This window comes from Strongylocentrotus purpuratus, unplaced genomic scaffold, assembly GCF_000002235.5.
Source record: "Strongylocentrotus purpuratus isolate Spur 01 unplaced genomic scaffold, Spur_5.0 spur5_scaffold_16, whole genome shotgun sequence".
In the NCBI taxonomy this organism is placed as follows: Eukaryota; Metazoa; Echinodermata; class Echinoidea; order Camarodonta; family Strongylocentrotidae; genus Strongylocentrotus; species Strongylocentrotus purpuratus.
Genome location: NW_022145601.1, coordinates 14,847,595 through 14,875,107, shown reverse-complemented (window position 1 = coordinate 14,875,107; position 27,513 = coordinate 14,847,595). Strand labels below are relative to the sequence as shown.

Genomic DNA, 27,513 nt, shown 5'->3' with positions numbered 1-27,513 from the left:
CCTGAAAAGCATGGCTCTTCAAATGCCTTCATATTCTAAATATGTCATGTAACACTCATAAAAATCGCCACGTGTTTGTGTAGTCCAATATACATCTTTCTGTGTACAGTGTTTGTAACTTTACCAAGACTTGGCCAAATTTCTTATCATTTTGATGATTCCAGAACCTTGCAATACACACAAATTCTTATGTGCTAGATGATCAACCTTTTCTGGTCGATTCCACACCGTTTCTTTCGCAATGCAATCGCATGACCAGAACTCAACTTCATCTTTAAAAGAATGGGAATATGCAAATACAATAAATAATCTTGCCTAAGGGACTTTGGACACTGTGGCCAAAATATTTGATATTCAATTGAAAGGTTAAAGCCTACAGTTTTAATATCTCTGAAATGGGACTTTGCAAATTACTTTGATGTTACTTTAAAAAAAAGAAAATTGTTAGCTGATACCATTTTCTTCTTCTCTTTCCTCCCTCTCCTCTTCTTCTCTTTTTCTCCCTTCTCCTCTTCTTCTTCTTCTCCTTCTCCTTCTCCTCCTCCTCCTCCTCTTTTTCTTCTTTTAGTAAAGTAATGTTCTCACATTTATGATCAGTCAATTCAAACTGTATTTAAAGATGAAGTTGAGTTCTGGTCATGCGATTGTATTGTGAAAGAAACGGTGTGGAACCGACCAGAAAAGGTTGATCATCTAGCATATAAGAATTTGTGTGTATTGCAAGGTTCTGGAATCATCAAAATGATAAGAAATGTGGCCAAGTCTTGGTAAAGTTACAAACACTGTACACAGAAAGATGTATATGGGACTACACGAACACGTGGCGTAAAAAGCCGGCCCCCGATTTTTACGATGTTACATGCATATTTAGAATATGAAGGCATTTGAAGAGCAATGCTTTTCAGGGAACATGTCTTAACTGATGTTCTTCCACACTTGCATAATAAGAATGAGTAATGCTCACTAATTATTTTTCACCTCTTCCCAGAACTCAACCTTCTCTTTAAGGAGTTCTTACAATCACCCCCTTCCCATAGTCAGACCCCTACCCAACAAATTCTTAAAAGTCATCTTTATCTCACATGTACAATATGAACTTCACAAAAATGGGACATCTGACATTATGCAGTGGTGGAAACAACCCATTAGTACAACTTCCAGTGAAGTTTTTACAAACCATAACACCCCACAAAAGTGAGCAATGAGAAATTGTTTAAAGTAGATATTCATTGATTTTAAAAACTAACTTTATTTTCATTATTGCAAAGTTGAAACTTTGATTCGACAAGGTTATCAAATTCAATGCTTGGAAACATTCGAAATAATCGCTTTGCAATAATGTTCATTCTTTATGGGATGTCGTCTGCTTGGGCAGTATTGGTCCATGATGTGACGTCATTAAAACATCTCTTGTATATCCCAAATGCTATGGAGGTGGTTGTATTTGTATTTTTATAAATCACCCAATATGTAGTTAGACCTAAAACTTGTACGATGGCCATCTGTTAGCTTACCAGTTTCTAGTGATACATTAATTGACATATTTGTGCTTTTCTTTGAATTTGCACTTTAAAATCACTCAGAAATAACACTTACTTCCATTACCATCCCGACATGTGGGTCCACTTGGTTGTTCAGTTTCCATTGGTGTGTCAAGAAGCTCATCTGGATGACTGAATATCCAGTCTGCTGCCCTCTCTAGGTTATTGTCCTAAAGAGGTGGCAAAAATAGTAGGCAACGTTCAGTGAAATGAAGACGTGTATCGATCATCATCTGTTGGTCTCTAGTCCGTCCATCCATCCATCCATCCATCCATCCATCCATCCATCCATCCATCCATCCATCCATCCATCCACCCACCCACCCACCCACCATTTCACACCTCTATTCTTTTATTCCTTCTCTCTATCCTACTCACCGTTGCTCTAAGCGCCTTGATAGATTGCTCTCTGGTGAAACCCATACTCATGATCATCATGATCCCTTCCTCGCTCGCTACAATCTCTGTCTTTTGCTTCTTCTTTGCTTGACCAAGCTGCAATGGCTCTGCAAAATCTGGTGGGAAAAAAATATTCAAAGATCAAATATAGAAGAAGTGCATACAAAGCATGTGCAGGTCTTATGATTATCCAAGTTATTTACATTATTGGGCTAAAATGACAGAAAGACAGGTGTAGAATAGCTGGCTTTGTGCAGAATATAACAAGGGATATACAGTAGGCTTGCGGGTGCACCATGTGAGAGAGAGAGAGAGAGGTTTGAGGAGTCCTGAAAAGGACTCTGACTCTGTAATCTTTATTGGGGGTGTGTAGTCCTAAAAAGGACTGTTTGTTATCTTTCTTAGCTTATAGTTCTAAGGAGAACTATAACGCTTGGAGAGGATGCAAGCCTACTGTATATCTACATCACCATGCAAGCCGACACTTACAAGCAGCATATAACAAGGGATGTTTTCAAGGACCCAGTCCATAGCAGGACTTTATTAGTCTAACCTATTTCAAACATTTTTTTTAAAGACCCATTTCATAACCGGACTATATATTACATGTAGTGTAAGATCCAGTCCAAAGCAGGACTATATCGAGTCTTACCTGACCTGGATCATACATTGTTCCAAGACCCAGTCTAAAGCAGGACTATATTAGTCTTACCCAGATCAGACAAGTGTTCTAGGACCACCAAGTCCATAACAGGACTCAGTCCAAAGCGGGACTCTATATTTTTTTTCTGAGACCTATTCCATAACAGGACTATATCAGTCTTAACAGGATCACACATGTGAATAACACTCAATTCATATCAGGACTATATTACATTTGTTCTAAGACCGGGTTCATAGCAGGACTATATTACATGTGTTGTAAGACCCAGTCTAAAGCAGGACTATATTAAACTTACCTGGATCAACCAAGTGTTAAAAAAAAAAAAGCTCAAAGCAGGACTATATTAGTCTTACCCGAATCAGACATGTTTTCAAAGACCCTTTATATAGTCTATCCTACATCAGACATTTGTTCCAAGGCCCAGTTCATAACAGGACTATATTGTATGTGTTGTAAGACCCATCTCAAAGCAGGACTATATTAGTCTTACCCGGATCAGACATGTTTTCAGGGACCCTATATAGTCTATCCTACATCAGACATTTGTTCTAAGGCCCAGTTCATAACAGAACTATATTACATGTGTTCGAGGACCTAGTCCATATCGGGACTACATTAGTCTTACCTGGAACAGCTGAGTGTTCCAAGACCCGGTTCATAACAGGACTACATTACATGTGTTGTAAGACCCATCTCAAAACAGGACTACATAAGTCTTACCTGGATCAGCCGAGTGTTCCAATGCCCAGTTCATAACAGGACTACATTACATGTGTTGTAAGACCCATCTCAAAGCAGGACTACATTAGTCTTACCTGGATCAGCTGAGTGTTCCAAGACCCAGTTCATAACAGGACTACATTACATGTGTTGTAAGACCCATCTCAAAACAGGACTACATAAGTCTTACCTGGATCAGCTGAGTGTTCAAAAATCCAATTCATAGCAGCATCTGTGCCTGTGTTCTTGGTATGGTAGACAGCTTTACGACAGCCCTCTTTGGCAAAACCCATCTCTGCCAGGAGACTTACCATGCCCTCATCAATAACAGGTTCTAACAAACAAACAAACAGAAATATTCAGATCATTTAAAGTTTTAAAACTATCTGAAAACTGAGCCCAAGTACATCAAGTTTTACATCCATTGTAAATGCTTGTTAGAAGTAGATTTAGCCATAGTTGGCAAATACATGTACATGTACTATCACATTTCGTCATTGGGTTATAATCCTGGTAACTCATTTTCTAGTACATTTTGGGGGGCAGAATTTTGTTCTTTCTGTCAAATTTTATGTTGATAAACTACGGTATTTGCCGGCGTAAAGGCCGCAGTATTTTTGGAAGAGAAAATATCAAAAATTCGGGGTGCGGCGTTTACGGCAAAACAGAAAAAAAAAAAAAAAAAAATCAAAACCAGCACGAATTTGTACATATAGGACTAGATCTACGAACGGTACAATAACTATACATTTCCACACATTTTATCTTGCATTGTTGACATGAAGACGAAAATTAACTTCCAAAAACAACATCTGCCGATAGATTTTGATCTAAGTTCGTGCCAATGCATTGCAAAAGTAAAAGAAGGGCCCGTTTAACGGAGCCGCCGTGAAACATTCAGCACGCGAAGTCGCCATTTTCAATCCATTTCAATGACTACATCACAGAAAACAGCAGTGTATGGTATCAGCGCTGGATGGCCGCGCGGTTTAAGGCGGTGATTTTAGTCACATCAACATTTGTACGCAAGAGATCGAATCCGGACTTTGGCAAAAGATTTTTTTTTTTTTTTTTTTTTTTTTAAATGTCAAAATCGTCGGTGCGGCCTATACGGCGCTGTGGCCTTATCGCCGGCAAATACGGTATGTAGGCTAATCTTGTTTACATGCAAAAGTAATGCGACCTGTATAAGGAAGGCCGTTTGTAATAATAATAAAAAAACGGTGCTTATAAATTGTTTTTCACCGTAGTCTCTAAGCGCTATTAAAGTGTCTATGCTCTCTTGTCGAGCAAGTCTGGTTCTCAGCAGAAAACATATAATTTCAAATTAAGTACTCACTTGCCTTTCAGCAAACTAATCACTATATTACATACTCAAGTTGGGAAAGGAAAGAAAACATACAAAATAATAAAAAGAGAAAGAGAGAGAGAGGAAGAAAAGAGAGAGAGAGAGAGGAAGAAAAGAGAGAGAGAGAGAGAGGAAGAAAAGAGAGAGAGAGAGAGAGGAAGAAAAGAAAGGAAGGAAAAAATATAAAGAAGAATAACAGATCATACAAAGGAAAATAGAAAGAGAAAACAAAAATAAAATAAAAAGGGGAAATGTCTGGCTACGCCTTAATTAGAATTCCTTTGATCTCTAGGAATTTCAACCCAAATAGTAGCCATCACTGGGTCTGAATGAACAGACTAGGTTTAGTTTCTCTTTGTCTAGTCTTATATCAGGCTGCCCTAATAAACAATGAGCAGCTGACTTGAAGACAGACATATGCTATCTAAATGTCCAAAACCTCTATTGATCTACAAAGAATATTCCTTGAAGTAAATGGAAATATGTTTGGTGACGATATTATTTCCACATGATGTTAGTTTCTCACATGAAATATATGTTACAACGCCAAACTTGGGAGTTTCTATGCTCAATGCATCACAGTTTACTCACGACTGACTAAGTAGAATTCCACATTAAATCATGCACTATAAATCTTGCATACCTGCAAAGGTAATGTTTGCTGTATAAAGAAGGCCGTCTATAATAATAATAATAATAATAAAACAGCGCTTTTCACTAAAGTCTCTAAGCGCTAAGTGTCTATGCTCTCATTATGTCAAGCACAAACATTTTATCACGTTTTAATCTTGAATATTCAACATCTATTCCATAACAAGTTTATATAATCTGACCAACGAGATTAAAGTTAGCATTTTCACACCAACATGGCACAAAAGTACCGGTACCAGAGCCATCTATACACAGAGTTTGGCCAACCCGGTTCGAGTCGGACACAACATGGTGACTACTGCTTTCTTGGGCAAGCACAAAACAAATGAATATACGCCATGTTGCGACCCAGTAAAACCAAATTGGCCTACATCTGTGTATAGATGGCTCTGACCGATACAAACTTCTCCTGCCAAATCAAAGCTTGACCTTACCTGGTTCTGGTGGTCCATCTCCGTCGGGTAGTTCGGTCTCACCTGGCTGTATACCGTTCCCTCGGTAGCGGCTCAGGTCAAGCTCATCAGGCATGTCTACTGATACATCTACAATCAATACAAAAGAGCGATACAGTAAAACCTACGAATGACTAGAGTGCCTGAAAAACAACAAGGTTTTAGAAAAAAACGGCACCTCACTCCCCTTATTTTTAACTGGATTTATATTGATCTCAGGGACTGCCCACTTTTGGAAACAAAAAATCATGACATGAAATTAAAAAAATATTAATAGTCCGGAAATTATCAGGCCCGATGTGTATTTACTGCGCGATTCTGATAAAACAAAACATGTGACGCAAAATATTCATCTCTATCATTGGGATATGTATTCAATAACAAAACAAAGTAAAATTGTGAGAAATGTCCTATTCATTACGGTACTTTTTATTCACAAGCCTCAAAATGCTATTTTCAATTAAAAAATCTGAACTGTGTGTAAAATGAATGAGTGCATAGAAATGGGAACCTTTGCTCTTGCAATAAAAATCAAAGGACCCCTTGTTTTCGACACAATCTTTAAAATTACCTAACTACAATGAAGCACAGAAGTCCTACAAATTCAGTTGTCGTTCTAAAAAAGACATAAAAAGAGGGCTGAATTGAAGAACTTACCAAGTTTCTTGGGCGTCCAGTCCTCCCCTAACGTGAATTTCTTGAGTTGGATGATGAGGAAGTCTGGGAATGAGGCTATTCTGGTTGACCTGTCGATATTCAATCATTTGATAATACTTTTAAAGAAATCTAATCTGCCTGTCTGCAGGAAAAGGGATGATAGATAATATGTTAGAAGCATGAATTGATGTTAGTCAGACACTATACATATGTAGATTACATTGTAGTTCCCTGAATATGTCATAATCACAAAATTAATAAATTAATTTGCCAATCAAGGAGATACATTGTAATCAGAATATATAGCACTCACTGCCAAGAGTCAAATCATAAATGACCAACTGATTAAGTTGCTAGAGTGATAAGATACGATTCATTACAAATGGCTGATTATCGATATATTCTAGTGACAGATATGTGTCTTAGATTACATACTATACTTGCTTTCTTAGAATTGTTAATAAAATAAATGTTGTACTTAAAGGTAATACAAAGTTTTGGGAAATTTTGAAAATTGGGTAGATAGTGATTCTTTACAATTTTGATATATTTAGATGCCCCTGTAGATGTATTATAACCACTAGAAAAATTAGCCCCCATAACACTGCTGCTTTTGAGAAAAATTGAATATAAAAATTTAACGGTGCTCCCGGTAAATTTTTGATGAATTTTAAATAGCGCCTACGGCCGTACAATAGTAGCTGCGACCATGAAAATCTCAGAATATGTAGTTGTGATATATAATTTCCAAATGGGAATAGCTAATCGGTCGATTTAAGTCAACATTGTTTTATAGCTTAATTAATATCTTGACCTTGAAAGAGTTTATTATTTATAATTTCATAACTTTAGGCTCGAATTCAACCGCGACAACGATCACTGAATATTGTAGGATCGCATATGCTTCCAATAATGTGCATTTGAACCAAATTCATGACCCCATACCAAAACTTTGTATTACCTTTAAAGAGTGTGAAAACATAATGCCTCAAAGAGAGCAAGGAAAATGGTAAACATTTGTCAAAAAGTAGAGAAGTTATTGGTTTTCTGGATCTCAAGACAACAAGTAATTTCAAATATGTTCCCATTTGCTTTTCAGCAAACTAATCACTTTGTAACATAATCAAAGTTGGGAAAGGAAATGAAACAAGCAAAACTATAATAAGAGAATAAGAATAAAAAAAAACGAAAAAGAGACAGAATTTAAAAGGAGGAAGAAGACTAACGGACAGTAGCAAAAAAAAAAGGAAATAAAACAAGGTAGGTAGAAACGAGTGGAAATGTCTGGCTACGCCTTAATTAGAATTCTTTTGATCTCTAGGAATTTCAACCCAAATAGTAGCCATCACCGGGCCTGAGTGAACAGACTAGGTTTTGTTGATCTTTGTCTAGTCTTATATCAGGCTGCCCCAATAAACAATGAGCAGCTGACTTGAAGACAGACATGTATCAAGGAAGGTTCAATGTTCAAAAATATAATATTATCTGTGTTTTAACCTCATTTAGATTAGTGTTACCTGAGTGCCACTGTCTTGGCATTTATAGCCGCACTGTAGAAGTCCTCTACTTTCTCCTGTGCAGCGAAGGCCTCGAGGCAGTCTTGTAGGCAGATATGGGGACGGACGATATCCTTTGGATCGACCCTCTCTTTCTTGGCTTCCAACTCTGCTTTCTTTGCTTGATAAGCAACAAACGCATCTAAAAGGATGTTTGGACAAAAGAGACGATATTCCTGTAACTGTTTAAACAGAGCTGGAAGACTACTAAAGCTCACACATACCGGTAGCTGCATTACTATTCTGGCTGTGTAGTAAAAGCTGTGCTTTTGATTATCAACATTTCAAACACCACTGTACAAAACTCAACTGATTTCACTCAAAATAGGTACTTTAGTGACAATTGATGACATCTAAATAGCAGTAAAATACAATTCTTTCAAGTTACCAATGTTAAAAAGAATTTAAAATTCAAATTGTAAGTCTTCTTTCAAACTTGCTGATCAGCCACATCGGGACGATTGTGTGCATTTGTGTATTGAGAGTGTATTGACTATTCATGTGTGCAAATGCTGCCTATTAACACATACCGTAGTGCAGTGCTAGAGGTCAATACGCATTAGCATCGACTCTCTATGCTTTGCTCGAGTGACTTATGCTAGGTTACAGATTACAGACTCATTCCAAGATTAATTGGCTCACTCTCACTCTAAAATATTTAACAAACACACACAAATTGATAGTTTGTTACATAAAAATGCTTACAAATTTACAAAAATTAGGTGAAATTCATCAACCAATCTATAATTTTTCTGTGAGTGATGGCTGTTTTCAAATCATCAAACGTTGGTAACTTGCAAGTTTGTCTATATTGTGATAACCTAAACACTTGACTTCATAGCATGGAACTCATATCTATAATTTGTCCATTTTTTAACCTTCATATATACAGAAATAACCTTGGTTAGTAGCAGACTTTAGCGATACTGTAGTGAATCCAGAAAATAAGGACGCAGGCTCAGTGTATTCAGTTCAAAGTCTCCTGCTTTATTCAAGTCCAGGCAAAATATCGAACATGAAAGAACAGGCGGTCTAATAGACTTATCTATGGGCAGCCTTGCCACTCCTTACAGGTACATCACATCTCCACAGGCCCAAGTCTATCTGCCCGTGCCACAACACGAGGCCACTTTTATCCTTTCTTTTGGCATGTTAATCCAGACATATTCGAGCATGAGTACAAAACATTTGCATCACATACATAAGAGGTACAGCAATTTACCGCCTGACTGTATGCCTGGTTGCTATGTCAGGCAACCAAGGATGCAAGTCAGGCAGACATCAAACAAAAGGTACAAAGTCATTTCTATACAATCTACTTCCTGACTGCATGCATGGTCGCTATGTCAGGCAACCAGGCAAGCAATTCAGACATCAAACAAAAGCTACTGAGTCATTTCAATAGAATCTATTTCCTGACTGCATGCCTGGTTGCTATGTCAGGCAACCAGGCATACAAGTCAGGCAGACATCAAACAAAAGCTACAAAGTCATTTCATTACAATCTACTTCCTGACTGCATGCCTGGTTGCTATGTCAGGCAGACACCAAACAAAAGCTACAAAGTCAATTCATTGTACAATACATCTAAGAACTAATCTGTTCATTTCTTTTGTTTGACTCAACTGGACTCAATTCTGTCCCCTACCTACACATATTTCATCTATATCAAACAGACATTGCACCGAACCGTGATATAAAGAACTCACTTAGGTTTGTGGCAGCCTCTAGTGGTATTGGTACAGCTAGGATGTAGTCAGTTCTTTTCTTGTATTTAACCTGATTAGATTGTGAACATTGAATCCTCTCCTCTAGCTCAAGCTGGAGACAGTCGCATGGATTGTTTAGATTTCTACTGTGCCTCTGTTGAAGAAAGATAATTAATACAGTCAAACCTGCTTACATGACCACTTGTATAGAAAGACCACCTGTCTACAAAGACCACATTTGTTGGTTTCCCTTGAAAATGGCTTCTCATTGACACATGTACTAAAGGAACCTGTAGATAAAGACCACCTGCCTATAAAGACGACTTTTCTTGTCTCCCTTGAGTGGTCTTTATAGACAAGTTTGACTGTATTATACATGTGACGAATGCCAATTAGTTCAATATACAATCTGCCTGCACTCAAGTCGAGGATGTGGGCATCTATAGATGATAGGTGTCCATAGAGCCTCAACGAGAGCAGATAGATTTCACAGTGAGCGAATTAAGACGTGATACATTCGTTTTATACAATCAAACTCCTAGATCCTAGCTATTTGATATGAAATCAACATTCTCCATACCACTGATGTCATTTAAATTCCCAATTTAGTAGATTTACTTCAGCACACACCAAACTTACAAGTGCTCTAACCTATCCATGCATAAATGTGCAGTGTATGCTTTTCAATAAGCAATCAGGGGACCAATGGCTTCAAGTCTTCTATGAGGGACTTGGTAATGAGGATTAATGCCTTAAAAAAGGGCACTAGCACATCGACTTGCTTTCAAAGACCTCCTGGATACAAGACCACTGCTCTACCACTGAGCCATCGCGCCTCATCGTAACACTTATTTGCAGCTAGTAAAATAGGAATCATTCCTCAAAAATAAGATTGGTTGGCAGCTATACAATCTCTCTCCCTCTCTCTACGTGCCATATCCTGAGACGTTGGCGACCATGGAGTGCCACAACTCTCTGTCCCATACTCTATGAAGTAATTCATCCTCCCACTCCTTAAGCTCCTCATCCACAGACTCCTCCTTCTACCCCTACTCCTCCTCCCCTCGATTCTTCCAGTCCTATCAGATTTTACAAACCATTCTTTTGTATAACATGACCCAAGAATCTCAGCTGTCGACCTTTTATATTATTCAGAAGTGTCTTATTCCTGCTATGCAATACCCAACTGATGCATACCTGCCAATATTTGAAAATAAGAATTAGGACTGTTTTGTACGGTATGCCTTCAAAAATAAGAAATCGCACTTGCAGCGGCTGTGTAACTGGCAATACACTGTAAATCTGTACCAAAAAGCAAATACAAATTTGCTGCTCGATCATGCAGCCATTCAACGCACACAATACATGAACTCTCAAATCGCGGCACATGATATAACAAGCTTAATTTGGCTCTAGAAACAACAACACCAACAAAAGAAAAAAAAAAGAAAAAGAAAAAGAAAGAAAAAAAAAAAGAAAAAGAAAGAAAAAAAAAAGGAAAAAAAAAAAAAAAAAAAAAAAAAAAAAGAAAAAAGAAAAGAAAAAAAGAAAAGAAAAAAAAATCCAAATTTTGAAAAATCAGAATATTCCAGATTTTCAGGTCCCAGAAATCAAGAAAAAACAGTATATTCCGGATTGTTTGTAAGGGTTGGCAGGTATGCTGATGGAGGATACTCACCTCAATGATGCTGAAGAGATGAAGAAGATATTCTTGAGCATCTTGTTGTCTGTTGGTAGAGAACTCTTGGTGACCTTTACCCACAAGGCTCTTGAACATCCTGGGGGCAACACCACTCTGCTTCTACGTTACAAACATATCAATAGGTTTGTTCAATAGACCAGTTCACGGTTAGCACATGTCCCAAATGACCGCGAATATCCACAGATCTTCACAACATGAAGAGGTCCCACTTTGTACATTTTGAAATAATCACTCCTATAGCGATGGAGGTGCTACATAAATAGCCTTCGTTTCCCCTTTTCAAAGAATACTTCCAGCTGTGTATCACGGAGTGCACTGCTTGTGCATAAATGAATAATGATTACATAACTTTCATGAGCATGTATCCAGTATTTTGTCTGTGTATTTCACAATAAGGGAGTTTACATATAGCACATGGTACAAATGACCCCAAATATCCACAGATCTTTTACACATGGAGAAGTTCCACTTTGAGCATCTTAGAATAATAACTACCAAAGTCCTAGATGTGCTTCATGAATACCTTTCGTTTGGCCTCTTGAAAAAAATACTTCCACCTGCGTATCATATAATGTACCGTTGGTGCATAAATGAATGTTACATAACTTTAATGAGCGCATATCCAGTATTCATCTCTGTGGGTTTTACCATTTTGGTACAAATGACCTTTATCTGCCCATGTGCAGATTGTATCTGTAAACTCCCTTATTTGGTCTGCAATGACCTTTATCTGCTCATGCTCAGACTGGAACTATGAACTGGCTTTTTTAATCAAATATACTGTTGCCCATGAAGTTGGAATAAGTTATCCTAACCAATTTTTATGAAATGATTGTCACAATATTGTTTTTTCTCGATAGGTAGAGTTTACATCTTCTCAGAACTTTATTGATTAATTGATCAGAATTAATTTCGAAGAATATATAAACTTTATCTCTCAAGAAAATATCACAGTCATTTAACAATAAGAGATAACGAAAGACGATTCCAATTTTATGGACAACAGTGTATACAAAAGTAATCATATAGTTGGCACTTACTTTAAGAGTCGAATTATTGAAATTTGTGGGGTAACATTTAAGTATCATAATGTGATTGAATATTTTCATAAGCTGGCATATCGTCACCTTCTTAAAATAATGGCCCAAGTCATATTTTCAAGATTTGAAGAAAAAAAAAAACACAGAGAAAACTGAACCAAACATAAAATGATTGAGATTTTTTGCTCATTTTACACAGAAAGGTTTGGGGATATATGACTATTGAAATATAAATAAATGTAGCCGTGTTTGATACCTTTGCTTCGGACTGGTCTCCACTGTCTGTCGTCTTGGGTTCCTGCGAGTATCGTCCTGAAGCTAACCCGTAACCAAGCTTGGCCCTGTAACAAATACAATGAAACCTGCCTTTATTGACTGTCTGTATAGAAAAACCATCGGTCTGTAAAGAGGGACACCAGTTAGAATTGATCAGAGAGCCTAAAAATCACCTAGAATTAGCTATTTTGTACACAAAAAAACCATCAACTATGGCCTGAAAATAAATTGCCAGGGTCTGAACTCAGGTATTTGCCTGAAAACTGGCATCCTTTTATAAGACCTACCTTTTTAAGAATTAAGTATTTTTATGCTTTGTTATCTATGATTTCAATTGAAATTGTATATGTCTACAACTTGTAAGATATGAATAAAATCTTGCACCATAATTGTTGTATCATTATTTAAGAATGAATTAGAATGGTTAATTATCTAGTTACTGTTGTACTATTTTAGTTAAGATCTTGTCAGAATTTTGTTTTTGTTTGAGGATAGTTCAATAGTAGATACATGTAATTAATTAAGCTTGTAATACAATGTAAAGCGCATAGAGACATACCTTGTATAATGCGCTAGAGAAGTATAATTTATTATTATTACTAAAGACCGCATCTTCCGTTTTCCCTTGCATAAAGGTACCCATTGAAACATGCATGAAAGGAACTTGTCCATAGAGATCAACTGCCTATAAAGACCACTTTTCTTGTTTCCCTTGACCAGTCCTAACTTAGCAGGTTTCATTGTATATTAGTCATTATTACCCGTATCAGACATCTGAGCTGGTCATTTACAAAACCGTATTGCCCTAGTTTTCACTAGCAGTGGGAACGGAGGGGTATATTCTTTGTATTTTCCTTGGTCTCCCTGCGCGTATTGACTTTGCGTGTAGAGACGAGTGAAAATATACCTTGGTATTTTCCACGGTCTCGCATCCGGGCATCTTGTATTGACCGCACCGTATTTTGTCATTTTCATTGCGCATCTATTATGCGTACGAGAACCTGAGCACTTTGCGCGCACTCTATTGTGACGTAATAATCACACCAAATGCACACTGTTTGCAGTGTATCGAAAATTGTGTCAAGCACTAGATGCACAGTGCTGGTTTGACAAAGTTTGTTCAGTTCTTGAGATTGTCATGGTGGATTTCTGTATTTGCTCTAGATGTCTGATTTGGATAACAATACAAATATTGACTGGCTTTACTTTCGGGGTATATCAGAAATATTGACCGCGCTAATACCATATTGCCCTCGTCTTTCGACTCGGGGCAATATGATCTGAGCTTGGTCAATATTTCTGATATACCCCTCAAGGCCAGTCAATATTATATAATTATCTCAACAAAACAAAGGCACTTAATAAACAGAAGTATTCTAGGCGAGCACATATGCGTGCATCGAACAGTCTTCTCAACAAGTCTTTTTAGAGTGCATTGAAACTGCAATATCTTTGCCTAGATCCGGTCCATTTATTATGTTGCCACCTTAACTGCGGAAAATGAGGTTTTAATTTGCTTTTCAGCAATATTGAAAGGGGAAATATTTGTTATTCTTTTATATTTGTATTCTACTTTCATTCAGCTTTCCATTCATGTATTTTCGTCGGTGGGGTCTTATAAAGCAGAGCTGCCAACCTCTGAAACCAAAATCAGTAATCTGAAAGCTAAAAATCAGTAATTTTGGATGGAAATCAGTAATTTCAAGCGCGGCGCTTTCAACATCAAGAAGACTGCATTTGCACGTACATTGTAGAGCTGCACACAACACCACAACACAAACTACTAGTACCATGGTAATAGCATCACTCTGAATGACAGGACTTGAAGTAAAAACAAGAACATTCTGTTTATAACATCATTTTAAGTGCTATAAAAAAAACAATGGTTATTAGAGGATTGATGTATCATTACCCTGTTTCACTTACGTGTGTATATTCACTTCAGGTTTTTACAATTGCAATTTTACTGTCAGGGAAGGCATTTTTGACAAGTTGTGAAAGGTGGTCTGCTGCTGAAAACGCGATGTTGTGCTCTATCAAAAATTGAGTAAACTTCACTTCGGCGTTCGTGACAGAATTGTCCTTTGCGACGAAAAACTGGGCGATGTCATGACTGCGGGAATTGGAACTTGCCTCCGCCGCTGCAGTCCGGTGCTTCACCGACTTCAGATGTACCTGGATATCGTTCGAACCGCCATGACCAATTCCAAAATCGGATGAGCAATGTGTACAACAGGCACTGTTTGTATTCCTTTTCGACGGAACAATGCATGACCATTTCACCTGAGAAGGTTTGCAGTTTTTTAGAACGCTTCTTCGATGAAGTTGAAGTCATTTTTCTCCGTCGGTTACTCGAAGTTTGACGCGCCCACGGCCGACCTGCTGCACATGCGGTAGTGTAACACTCGGCCAATGCATATTTCGCCCAGATAAATATCGTGCCACTTGTTTCAGCACATCCACCATGCATGCGCTTTCGTATCGGTCAAAACTTTGCGTGTCAGCTCATTCAAAATTTATTCGTGTATCATATTTTGTTATCAACAATGAAAAGGGGTATATGAATAAAATGAAATGAATAAACATGATCCAACAAATAATGTGAAATAAAACACAATGACAATAATTGTTGAATATAAATTCAAGTTTAATCAAGGAAGTACATTCATTTTCCTTATGACAATTATCATCATCATCATCATCATCATCATCATCATCATCATCATCATCATCTTCATCATTAGTCGAGTCGTACTTTTATTATCATAACAATGAGAACCCATCACTAAGGGGAAAAAAATTGTAGACCTGCTATAAACTACACATGGACATGGTACCGTACGGGTTGGTTTGCAAGGTGGCTAAATGGACTTGGGACGAGTTTGCCGTCTCCCCGATATATATTGCATGCTGAAAGCTAGCACACGCAGCCCATATAGGCAGGGCGGTGTGCATATCTTTCGATGGTAGCTACATGTGTGTGCAACTTGGTCGTGGCTGAGGCGCGGATGATATTTCCGTGCGCTCAAAAGTTAACCACCGGGCCGAGGCCCGGGAAGTATCGCGATCATTACCGCTAAAACACTCGCATATGCATAATGCATGTGTTAATACATAGGCATGTCCAGAAATCGGGGAATCCGTAATTTTTGAAGGGGTTTCCGTGCTTCCGTAATTGCCGTTGATTTCCGTACCAATTACGGAAAATCCGTACTAGTTGGCAGCTCTGATAAAGGGATTGGGTATCTTCATCTCAGATTCTAAACAAAATCCTGGATTTAGCTCATGCTGCAATCATAATTATAAACCTTTAGGTCAGTCAGGAATCCCATGACGATTGCCCATCTGATTATCAAGATATTTATGTTTGGAATTTAAAATTTCAAAACACTGCAGTCAATTGGGAAAATGAGTATGGTAAAACCGGTAACTCAAAGATTTTTTTTCTTTTTTGAGGCACTTCACAATTATTTTGAAGCGCAATTTTTTTAGGGCTTCAATATTATACCATTACACAAACGCTAATAACACGTAGGGCCATGCATCCCAGATTTTGCATTGTTAAACAATGCCTTTAAGTATATTTGTAATGACTAACAGCCTCATCAGAATACATGGATGGGAGTCTTGTGATGAAGAATTGGGTAACTTACATTTGTACATTGAAGTCCCCCCTCGGATCTGCAGGAGCACTCGTAAAGATCTCGTCCTTCTTGGAAGCATATCTAAAAGATAAGAGAAACAACCCTTCTTATTTCAAGATAGAATCATCAAAAGCTACTCTTTGAGTTTTAGAGTTCATATCACAAAATTATATCAAACGGCAAGATGATCATAAAAGTGGTGGACAACATTCCTATTTGTTCCCACATTCAAAATGACTAAAATTTCATGTTTTTCCCCCAAAATATACGACTCAGGTGGTCTTTAATAGACCTTTAGAGGACCTGTAATAATATACACTCCATAAAATACTTTGAGTAATGCCTCCAGAGTGAAGACACTAGGGAGATAAACAGAAATTAGTGATATTTTTGTTCATGACAAATGGGAGAATTATCTGTCACTACGTCACAATCCACTTACAAAATTGCAATCTGGAGATTCGCAGAGCTGAAGTGATCTCAAATTTAAATAATTCACAACTTTCTTATTATTCGTCCGATCTATTTCAAACTTTCACTGTTTGTTTCTCTTATGTTTGTTTCTGCTTCTATCAAAATCAACTTAGTATCAGGGTGGACTTCCCCTTCACCATTATCAAGGAATGTTCAATATTGAATCTTATGCTACTCACCTATTTACAAAGTCAGGAATACTAAAGAGAACTTGCATGACCGAGTTCAGGTAACAACTAGTAAAAAAGAACAAAAGATTACAATATCAATACAAACAAGTTAATTACTCACTCAAATAAACATATTGCACAAAAAAGGAGAAAGTATCATGACCAACACCGCAAAGGTTCCAAAAGTTACCAAGAGATCTTAAGGGGTAACCTGACACCTCAACAGATGTGATCAATCCTTTGGCCTTGTCAATCAATTTTTTTAAATAATAAAAGGCAGCTCTTGATTTATGTATGTAACTTTCAACAACATTGCCCATGTGAAGGATATATCATACAAAATGTTTTCTGACAGCACTGATCTCTCTAAATCTGTGTTGCATAAACATGTAAGTTTTAAGGAAAGTCTACACAAAAGTATGCTTCATTTCAAATGCATGCACAGCACATATGAATAATTCCAATCACCTGTAAACATGTAAACAGTTAAATGGACGATAGTCAATTAGCCCATTTAAGGTCTCTACATCTGTTTTTTACATTTTACCTAATTGGAAAATATTATTCAGCATTTTTCAATTGACTACTGATTCATTTTAACCCATCGAAAAATGTATTGAGAATTCAACCTACTGCCAATTTTTTTCCAAGACCTGGGCCCCATTTCACAAAACTTATCATCAGTGACAAATGACAGTTTTTGTTATTATCAGCAGATTTGTCACTGATTTTTGTCATGTGTCATTGAAAAAGGCTTTGTAAAACAGGTCCCTGTTTACTATTAAAAGAAAAGCATTCATATTTCTACCTATTGCCCATGTTTTTAAGTCCAGTTAGACCAGGTCCAAACAGAGGCTTGAGTTGAGAACCAGACTCCTGGATGGTGTCCCATTCAGCAACTCTCATGTTCAGGTCTATCTCTAGCTCCGTCATGGTCTTGTCAGTCTAGAGAGAGAGATAGGGGAGACACAGATTAGGATGCATTGAAGACCCTATCTGATGAAAATACAGTCAAAACCTGTCTATAGTAACCGCCCAAGGGAAACACAAAAAGTGGTCTTTGTAGACAAGTTCGTCTAGTAAATGTTAGGGCTGCGACGTGTAGTTGAATGCTCGAGTACCCGCACGGTTGACAACTACTCGGGTACGATTTCTCGTACCCGAATATTCGGCAGCAAAAAAAGAAAAAAAAAGTCTGTCCAGGCCGACGCTTACCCGTGCCTCACCACTCAGAAACTGGGACCAAATGTCTGGATTTCTGTTTGGACTTGTAGGAAAATGGATTATTCTTCCATCTTTGGTTTTTAAGACAGCATTGTTTACTGTTATTATTATTATTAAATCGGCGCCTTCAACTGCAACTCAAAGTAAAATTGCATGCATTTTCGGCGACAGAACTGGGATACTGCTTCAAAGGTATGGTGGTGGCAAAAAAATTCCCCCCCCCCCCAAAAAAAAAATTATAAAAAAATATGGCGTCCGAATATTCGAGTATTCGCTTGTAAGCCTGGGAGTGTATTCGGGTACCTCATTACACTGTTGTGCACAGCCTTAGTACATGTTTCATTGAGAAACTATTTTCAAGGGAAACAAAAAATGTGGTCTTTGTAGACAGGTGGTCACTAAAGCAGGTTTGACTGTACAACTTTATATCGATGGAAAGTTCAATGAACATAGAATATACATATAGAGGAATAACACATATTTTCCCTTTCAGTATTGCACAAAAGCCTCATTTTTCACACCCCTCTAAAGTACGGGTCAAGGAGAGTTAAATCTGGGGCAGTTACAGTGACGACATAATATGTGGATCTGATGGGCTCACCATTATAGCTGAGGCGATGAGCCGTGCTTAATTATTAAATGCAAAGTCATTGTGAATATGTGATTTACATTCACTTAAATTGTAATTAAATTGTAATAATATAGTTGGGAGAATAAAGGAATCGCTCAGATCAGTTTTTCACAATTTTTATCATTGATAATGGTCCGTTTTCAATCAAACTTTCAGATTATCTTTAATTGTACATCTAGCATTGAAGTCACTACCTTAGCGCCATTTTTTCTCATCTGAACAATGTTACCAAGGCCCTTTGAAGCACCCAGGGAACCTAAAGCTAAACATTCCTATCCACAGGACTGAGAACCTACCTTCTCCATGTTCATCATGTTGATGCCAAAGTGAGTTAGATGAGTTGCTAGTAGTGGATCATCGACCATCTCATCCTCGACATAGGAATACACATCTATACCGGGGGAAAAAGAGAAGAAGGATATGTCTTCAAAGATATATATATATATTCATGATTTTTAGGGCTTGTTCAAATAAGACGTGGTCAAAAACCAAACACAAAAACCCCCAAATGCAGGGCTCTCAGGGAGCACAGTATGAATACTGATGAGGCTACCCTGGGTAAACAAGACATATTATTATTATTATTGTTATTATTATTAAATGCCTATTTTTTTAACATGTACAGGTCAATAGAAACTGCAAGCAACAAAGACCCTACACTTATTCACTGAGCACTGTTTTATAAAATAACAGAAATGTGAAGCGCATTACCCTTGATGGTCATTACAAAAAACTGCAGTGTCATACCTGAACGAGGCTTAAAGCCCCACTGTACTACTTATAGCTACTTGCTCCCTCTATATAACAAACAATGTCTAATCAGTGACCGTTGGTCCCCCATGATCCTCTTTTTCTTATGTTAATTGAGAGCTGAGTTGATGAGATAGCCACCTGTCAGTGACTTTGCTGTGTGGTCTAATCCCTCCTGGCCAAACTAGTACAGCCGGCCTTTAATGGGGAATTCAACACTTTTTTTATCACCCTTTGATTGGGACATCGACCCCTTCTGTAGCTCAATTGGTACCTGATTTGATTTGTATTCATCATCTCCCTCATCCCAATATACACCTCAAAGTCTATGAACTAGGTCAGGTGGGTTCAATAAAAGAATTCTTAGTATTTGAGAGGCAATTTATTTTTTTGTTGAGTAATTTCTACTATTGCAGAATTAGTGTCATGAACGTACATGTAGATGTATTTTTCATATGTAAAAACTATTTTCAAATGCAGGTATCGTTAAGATTAGTATTGTATCTCATATTGAAAATTTTGAAATGTATTACACATGTAATGCACTTTATAAATATAATACATTATCATCATCAAATATCAGAATTAAAAACATAACCCATAATAATCATGATACCTTATAAATTCTGCATTCAATGGGGGAAACATTCCCCCTTGTACCCCTGGTAACTATGCCACTGCACTCATATACACTTTACTATTTTTTACAACATTCATAGAAATTACATAAACATTTAATTATGAAAACTAGATGGAACTTCGACTGCGCGCAGTCGAAATGATGCCTCCGTCATAGAGCAATTTACAAACCAAAACAGAAGAAATTTTTCAAATTCAAGTTCAATTGTAATCCATTAACAGGTTCTCAGAATATCGTGATTACAAGCAATTTCTCATATACATATATGACCCTTTGATCTTTGACCTCATGGCCCTAACATCTACTCAGTTCATTGGCTCCGCAAGATGTCCCGAGTTAAATAGTAATCCATCTGTCAGTTCTAATGAGAATGCGTTCACAAGCTATTTTTGCATACATAATGAGCCCATGACCTTTGACCTTTGACCTCATGACCCAAGAATCTACTCAGTTCATTGGCTCTGCAAGATACATACATGATCTAAGTTTGGCAGGAATCCATCAATCTGTTCTAATGATAATGCGATCACAAGCTATTTTTGCATACATAATGAGCCGCATGACCTTTGACCTTGACCTCATGACCCCAAAATCTAATCAGTTCATCGGCTCTGCAAGTAACATACATGACCTAAGTTTGGCAGGAATCCATCAATCGGTTCTTGAGATAACGCGATCACAAGCTGTTTTTGCATACATAATGAGCCCTGTGACCTTTGACCTTTGATCTCGTGACCCCAAAATCTAATCAGTTCATCGGCTTTGCAAGATACATACATGACCAAAGTTTGGCAGGAATCCATCAATCGGTTCTTCAGATAACGCGATCACGAGCTGTTTTTGCATACATAATGAGCCCTGTGACCTTTGACCTTTGACCTCGTGACCCCCAAATCTAATCAGTTCATCGGCTCTGCAAGATACATACATGACCAAAGTTTGGCAGGAATCCATCAATCGGTTCTTCAGATAACGCGATCACGAGAACGGGACGTACGGACGGACGGACGTACGGATGTACGGACGTACGGACGGACGGACGGACAACCCGAAAACATAATGCCTCCGGCTACTTCGTAACGGAGGCATAAAAATGATGCTTATATAATGTGACCAATTTCTTTTAATCTTTTACAAGAGATAACTATGTTTGCAGGCACTTCCATTGTAAATTACCTGAAAAATGATTTCCTCAAAAGACAACATCCCAACTCATATCTTTGAGATGCAGTGAATTGTATAAACAGGAAAGGAGGAAGCATACAGTTTCCTCACCATGTGTTTAATCAACTCAGATCAAGTAAGAATAATTGAAAATGTGCTTTTCTGCCTTACAAATACATATATATATATCTTAACTCAATGACTACTGCATGCTATCATTCCTTAAAGGTACTACATGTATGTCCCATTTGCAGACCAAAAAAATGAAAAAGTTAAATTCCAACTGCATTTGAAAGATAATACTAATTTAGAACTTCCCTAAAAAAGGTGGGGGCTTGAAAATGTCTTCAAGTGGGAAAATAACGACTATTAGTAGTCAAATCGACTTTAGGGCTATAGAGCCCAAAAGTAATAGTCTTGATTTTCAGACAATTCTGCAAAGTTCTACAGAATTTGAGGTTGGCTACAGAATTTGAGGTTGGCTGCAAAAGGGACATAGTACCTTTAATCCTTTCATATAGAGACTAGCGACGTCATGTAGAGAAATGGAATAAGTGATTGACTGAATTTGTTTTCAAGGTTTGAATACCGTACATTTCCTTCTGTGAAACCAATCACATGAAACCAAGCCTCATTATTATTCAATTATTGTTTCTAGTTCTCCTTTTCAGCCTATTTATCTGTCCTACTCTTTATCTGTCCCTTTTATTGTTATTATCTCTACGCTTTCTCTCTCTCACTCTCTCTCTATTACCAGTATTGTCTTATCAGTCCTTCTAATCTTCTACCATATTTGTTGTATTGCCTTCTGTTACTCGTTCTCCTTCTATTATCCTCCTAGATATCCATTTCAATCTCTTCTCTTGTTCCTCTGTCTTTTATTTTCTTATCTCCTTGGTTATTCATTTTGAATTGCCACTCATATTTTGTAATCTAATGTAAACTAGTTTACCATTTTGCATTTGTATGTATTAATTTTTTGTAAATTCAATTTGTTTCAGCCTGTTGCTGCTATTTGAATGTATGTTTTTATCAATAAACCATATCAAATAAAATCAAAAGAGATGGCCTTACAGTGCGAATGCTAATTGTCTCTGGAATACAGACCTCTGTTTCTCATAGGCAGATAGCAATCGTATTCTTCACAGACACTCGTCCAAACATTACATATAGGCAAGAAACCTTGGTTCACAAGCTTAGACCATAATACAAGGCATAAGAAAATACTTGTGTATGGTATAAGAATGCTTCCCACCCCCTTCTCCCTCTCTCTTTTCTCTCTTTCTTTCTCTTCCTCTCTCCTCCTCTATCCATCTATCTATCTATCTATCTATATATATCTATCTTTTTCTCTTTCTCTCCACCATTACCCCTCAAAACCTCCATCAGATATAAAAAATAAATTTGGTCCTTGGTCACTATCTAGATTCAATGATCATTACTTCAATTTGATGATAATCACTTTCAGCATCTTACAAGGGGCCCGTCTTATACAGAGTTGCCATTGATCAAAATCAATCGCAAGTCCCCTATCTCTTAATTACATAGTTGCGATTGATACCAATTGCAACTGTTTATAAGACAGGGCCCCGGTCCCCCGTTTGTGGGTTTAAAGCCCCACTGCACAAGTTTGGCCAGGAGGGATTAGACCTCCCTGCATGGTCACTTACAGGTGGATATCTCATCAAATAAATTCTCAATTAACATCAGAAAAAGAGGATCATGGGGTACCAATTGTCACCGATTAGGCATTGTTTGCTATATAGAGGGCGCAAGTAGCTACAAGTAGTGCAGTGGGGCTTTAACACCATAAATTCACTACCTGTATTAAACCAACCCACCTGCTCCGTTCGGAGTTATCGTGCCTAGTTTCACAGCTAAGGGATATTTGGTCTGGTCGTATTGTTCGACAGCGTGGTTGTTGCCTCCCGTCCCATCAAAGTATCGCCTCCCGCAGAGTATGGTACCATCGGTCAGGTTCATCCACAGGTTGTCCTTCAGGTCACACATGCTGCACTTCCAACCCTTGGGCGGTACCTTGACACCGTTGTCCAGTTGTTTGAGATTAGCTGCATGTCTGCAAAAAAAGAGACAAAGCTCTTGAGATACAGCGTAAAAGTTGCAAGAATTCATTTCAATTTCAATGTATTTATTTCTTCCATATTTGTTGTCTCTTAGGTCACACATGCTGCACTTCCAACCCTTGGGCGGTACCTTCACACCGTTGTCCAGTTGTTTGAGATTTGCTGCATGTCTGCAAAAAGAGAGGAAGGTCTTGAGATAACAGTTGCAAGAATTCATTTCAATTTCAATGTATTTATTTTGTCCATATTTGTTGTCTTTTAGGTCACACATGCTGCACTTCTAACCCTTGGGCGGAACCTTCACACCGTTGTCCAGTTGTTTGAGATTAGCTGCATGTCCACAGAAAGAGAGAACGCTATTGAGATAACACTTGCAAGAATTTGCTCCCGGTATAACTGATTGGGGGTGTGCAGGTGGACCACTATACCCGGGATTCCGGCTACCCTTATACGAATAGTGCAGTGGTTCTTAAGGCGCAAAGGTGGTGACTCTCCTCTACATGGGGCCTCCATTTGAGGTCCTATCCGAGGGACGGAACATAGATATTTTTTTAGCTCACAAGTAAAATAAAGGCTCAGACATGGTTTACAAAGAATATAAATAGGATACAAAATATGGATATATTTTGGTGATGGCAAAATAATAATCATATAATATATATAATATTGATTTTCATTGTTATGGCTTGATCGTTTCCTTAAATTACATAATTTACCCATCTTCATGCACATTTATAAATGAAAAACATTTACCCCTGTACAGTTAATTGAAGTATATCTGAATAAATCTGATAACTGAGACATTCAAGAAAATAAAAATAAAATCATAAATGACATAACAGATCTATATATATATATCTAATAATTGGCTCTTCTATTAAAGCTATTCACAAAGTGATTTAGATTTCTTCAACTAATACACACCCCAAAACCTCAAGCTACGCTAGAGCTTTAGCGACTGCAACTTTGAACACATACAATTAACACCTGTTTCAATGGGATATCGGTGAACTTGTACTTATGACGGTTTCGTGAAACGATGTCCAGAGGGGTTGATTGCTGGAGAATTGTACTCCAGATTCTACTTACCTAGAGAGAATCTTTGCTTCTCCATCCCAGGCTTGAATTTGTTCCGCTTTAGAAGCTGAGGTAGCCGACAGGATACTGGCAATAGAAAGCTGGACCTACAAATACCAAAGAAGATATTGTATTAGATCAACAATCATCACTTATGTATTAAATTCACATACATATTTTATTTAAAGATGAAGTTGAGTTCTGGTCATGCGATTGCATTGTGAAAGAAACGTTGTGGAATCGACCAGAAAGGTTGATCATCTAGCATATAAAAATGTTTGTGTATTGCAAGGTTCTGGAATCAACAAAATAATAAGAAATTTGGCCAAGTCTTGGTAAAGTTACAAACACTGTACACAGAAAGATGTATATGGGACTACACGAACACGTGGCCTAAAAATCCTACCCTGGATTTTTACGATGTTACATGATATATTTAGAATATGAAGGCATTTGAAGAGCCATGCTTTTCAGGGAACATGTCTTATCTGATGTTCTTCCACACTTGCATAATAATAATGATAATGCTCACAAATTATTTTTCACCTCTTCCCTCCCAGAACTCAACCTTCTCTTTAAGGGCAATCCAACCCTTGAAATAAGTTGTATGAACGCAGAAAAATAAGGGAAGGTTTTAAATAAATCGGACCAATTTATCAAGAGAGTTAAAAATAATTTAAGTATGAGGCCAATGTATACATATGCGTATCTCAAATTGGCAAATTGGCAAATATGTTTCTGTACCACCCCTGTATAGAAAAAAAAGTGTTCCCAATTTGCGTTTGATTGATCGCAGCTTAAAAAATTCATAACTTTCTTATTTTTAATCAGAATTTGCTCAAACTTTCACAGACCTGTTCCTCTCATTTTTCTGCTTTTATTAAACTAACTTAATATAAGGGTGAGCTTCCCCTTTTAAAAGGGGGCATGGGGTTTTGCTGTGACTCTCTACACCCTCCACTGCCATGGAACATCCATCTGGCAAAAGTTGAAGTTCATAACTACAGCTTCCTTTACCCTTTCTGGGGGGCATTTCACAAAACTTGTCATTTATTCAAAATTGCGTTCGATGATTAATTAACTCTGTTCACTTTGACGTGTATTGTAGTTTGTATGTTCATTTGCATTTTTAGTTTTGTATAAGATGTAATTGTATCTATTTTGTGTGTATAGCGCTTAGAGACTTCGGTGGTAAGCGCTTTATAAGTAACGTTTTTATTTTTTTAAATTTTTTTTATCAGTGACAAATGACAATTTGTGTTATAAGCTACTGAAATCCTTGTTTCTGATTGGTTATCAGCAGATTTGTCACTGATTTTTGTTATTTGTCATTGAAAAAAGGCTTTGTGAAATGCAACCCAGGAAAACATTTATTCTAGGGCTTAATTGATCAAAAATCTTTCTCAAATTGGCAACCATAATATTTTTCTTACATTGCTACATTCTTAAAATAAATGTTATGCTTCTGAAGACAATATACATGGGCAAAAATGTTGTCAAAAAAATTGAAGAAATTGCAAATTTTGATCGATTTGACCAATTGTTCTGAAAGGATTAATGCTTCATGACTATCTTCCACTGAGAATAATAATAAATAAAATAAATAGAAGTTGAGGGCCGGTGCAGATCTAAAGCTAAATATCATGTCTATTTATGTTTTCTTAATTCTTCCTCTAGCCACCATGAAAGGATTTAATGAGCCTTTTGATTATTTAAAGAAAGATCAAGAGCATTATAAAAGCCATACGAGGTACATGGCACGATGTCCTAATCCTCAATTATAAATGCATTTAAATAGTAGAGGATACCTGAAACAAACAAGCTCTAGCCATCATGGCAGGGTTCAAGAAGCTTTTTGATTTTAAAGAAAGATCAAAAACTATATAAAAACCATACAAGGTTCATGGCAGGATGCCCTGATGATCCTCAATAATAAATGCATTTAAATAGTAGAGGATAGCTGAAAAAAACAAGTTTATAACAGTCTAAGATACATCAAAATAACTTTAACTATATATGCCAAGGGAAAGAAATCCTCACAACATACTGGCAATACAATAATAGATGTGACCAACTGATGACGTTATGGTTAAATATTGTTTGCTTGAGGCTTGTCGTTGACCCAATTATTGTTTTTCTTGTGCTTTCAATGCTCTTGAAAATACCGGTAAGTATCTAAGATTATCAACTTTGGCCTTGTTCACACAAAGCAAAATAGCAATCTAGTCTTGTATCTTAAAAGTTTTAACAGGGCTCCACAATAACCGTTTTAAGAGATGAGCCCTGCTCTGTACAGTGGGCGTTTGGACCTAGATTTTGTGTCCCTGGGCAGCTGTTGAGCCTTGTTATAAATAAAGAGGATTTTAATGCATGCTGCTTTTTTTTCTTCAATATCTACTTTGCTGCAGCGTGTTATTTCTAGGCAGTATACATGTACCACACTGTGTCGTATGAATGACGCTACTCTGCCTACTGCTGTACATTTTTTTGCAACATGAATAAAAAAAAAACAAGGAAAGAAAAGAAATTTGTGCAAAAAGACACATCTCTTCAATTTGAAAAACTAGCCATTGTACATGTCATGTAAACTGATTGTTGATTGGACACTGCAAGTTATTATTTCTCAGACTATTTTAAGCTGTGTATAAAATATTCCACAAGCAGTACACCTAAGAAGTTGAACTAATATACCGAGTCATCAAATCATGTTTCTGATCAAGATGTGTATTCGGGCAGTCGTTTAAAACAGTAATTTGAAGAAGTTTTCAAGTAATATTCTGGCATCTTTTAAGACTTATGTTGGACAGTATTGTAAAGGACGAATATGTATGGTGGTAAGCGTTATTTGATGCTTATTTTTCATTAAAATCCAATGGCAAACGTGATTGTTTTATTTCTGTTAATTGTCTGGACACACAACCCCCCCCCCCCCCCCCCATT

General features: G+C 37.3%; 1 protein-coding gene across 1 annotated transcript in view; it reads right to left on the bottom strand.

The window, feature by feature from the left end:
* LOC592342 (ubiquitin carboxyl-terminal hydrolase 5) overlaps nt 1-27,513 on the bottom strand; it is a 38,329-nt gene that overhangs the window by 3,384 nt on the left and 7,432 nt on the right. Inside the window, exons 5-19 of the mRNA XM_030986865.1 lie at nt 24,586-24,680; nt 23,254-23,489; nt 19,155-19,249; nt 17,812-17,948; nt 17,013-17,069; nt 16,369-16,440; nt 12,696-12,780; nt 11,376-11,498; nt 9,698-9,851; nt 7,950-8,130; nt 6,433-6,521; nt 5,758-5,865; nt 3,515-3,658; nt 1,920-2,056; nt 1,597-1,711 (exon numbers count right to left, since the gene is read on the bottom strand). Coding sequence (XP_030842725.1) covers nt 1,597-1,711; nt 1,920-2,056; nt 3,515-3,658; nt 5,758-5,865; nt 6,433-6,521; nt 7,950-8,130; nt 9,698-9,851; nt 11,376-11,498; nt 12,696-12,780; nt 16,369-16,440; nt 17,013-17,069; nt 17,812-17,948; nt 19,155-19,249; nt 23,254-23,489; nt 24,586-24,680 — 1,828 coding nt within the window. The remainder of the gene's footprint in view (nt 1-1,596; nt 1,712-1,919; nt 2,057-3,514; nt 3,659-5,757; nt 5,866-6,432; nt 6,522-7,949; nt 8,131-9,697; nt 9,852-11,375; nt 11,499-12,695; nt 12,781-16,368; nt 16,441-17,012; nt 17,070-17,811; nt 17,949-19,154; nt 19,250-23,253; nt 23,490-24,585; nt 24,681-27,513) is intronic.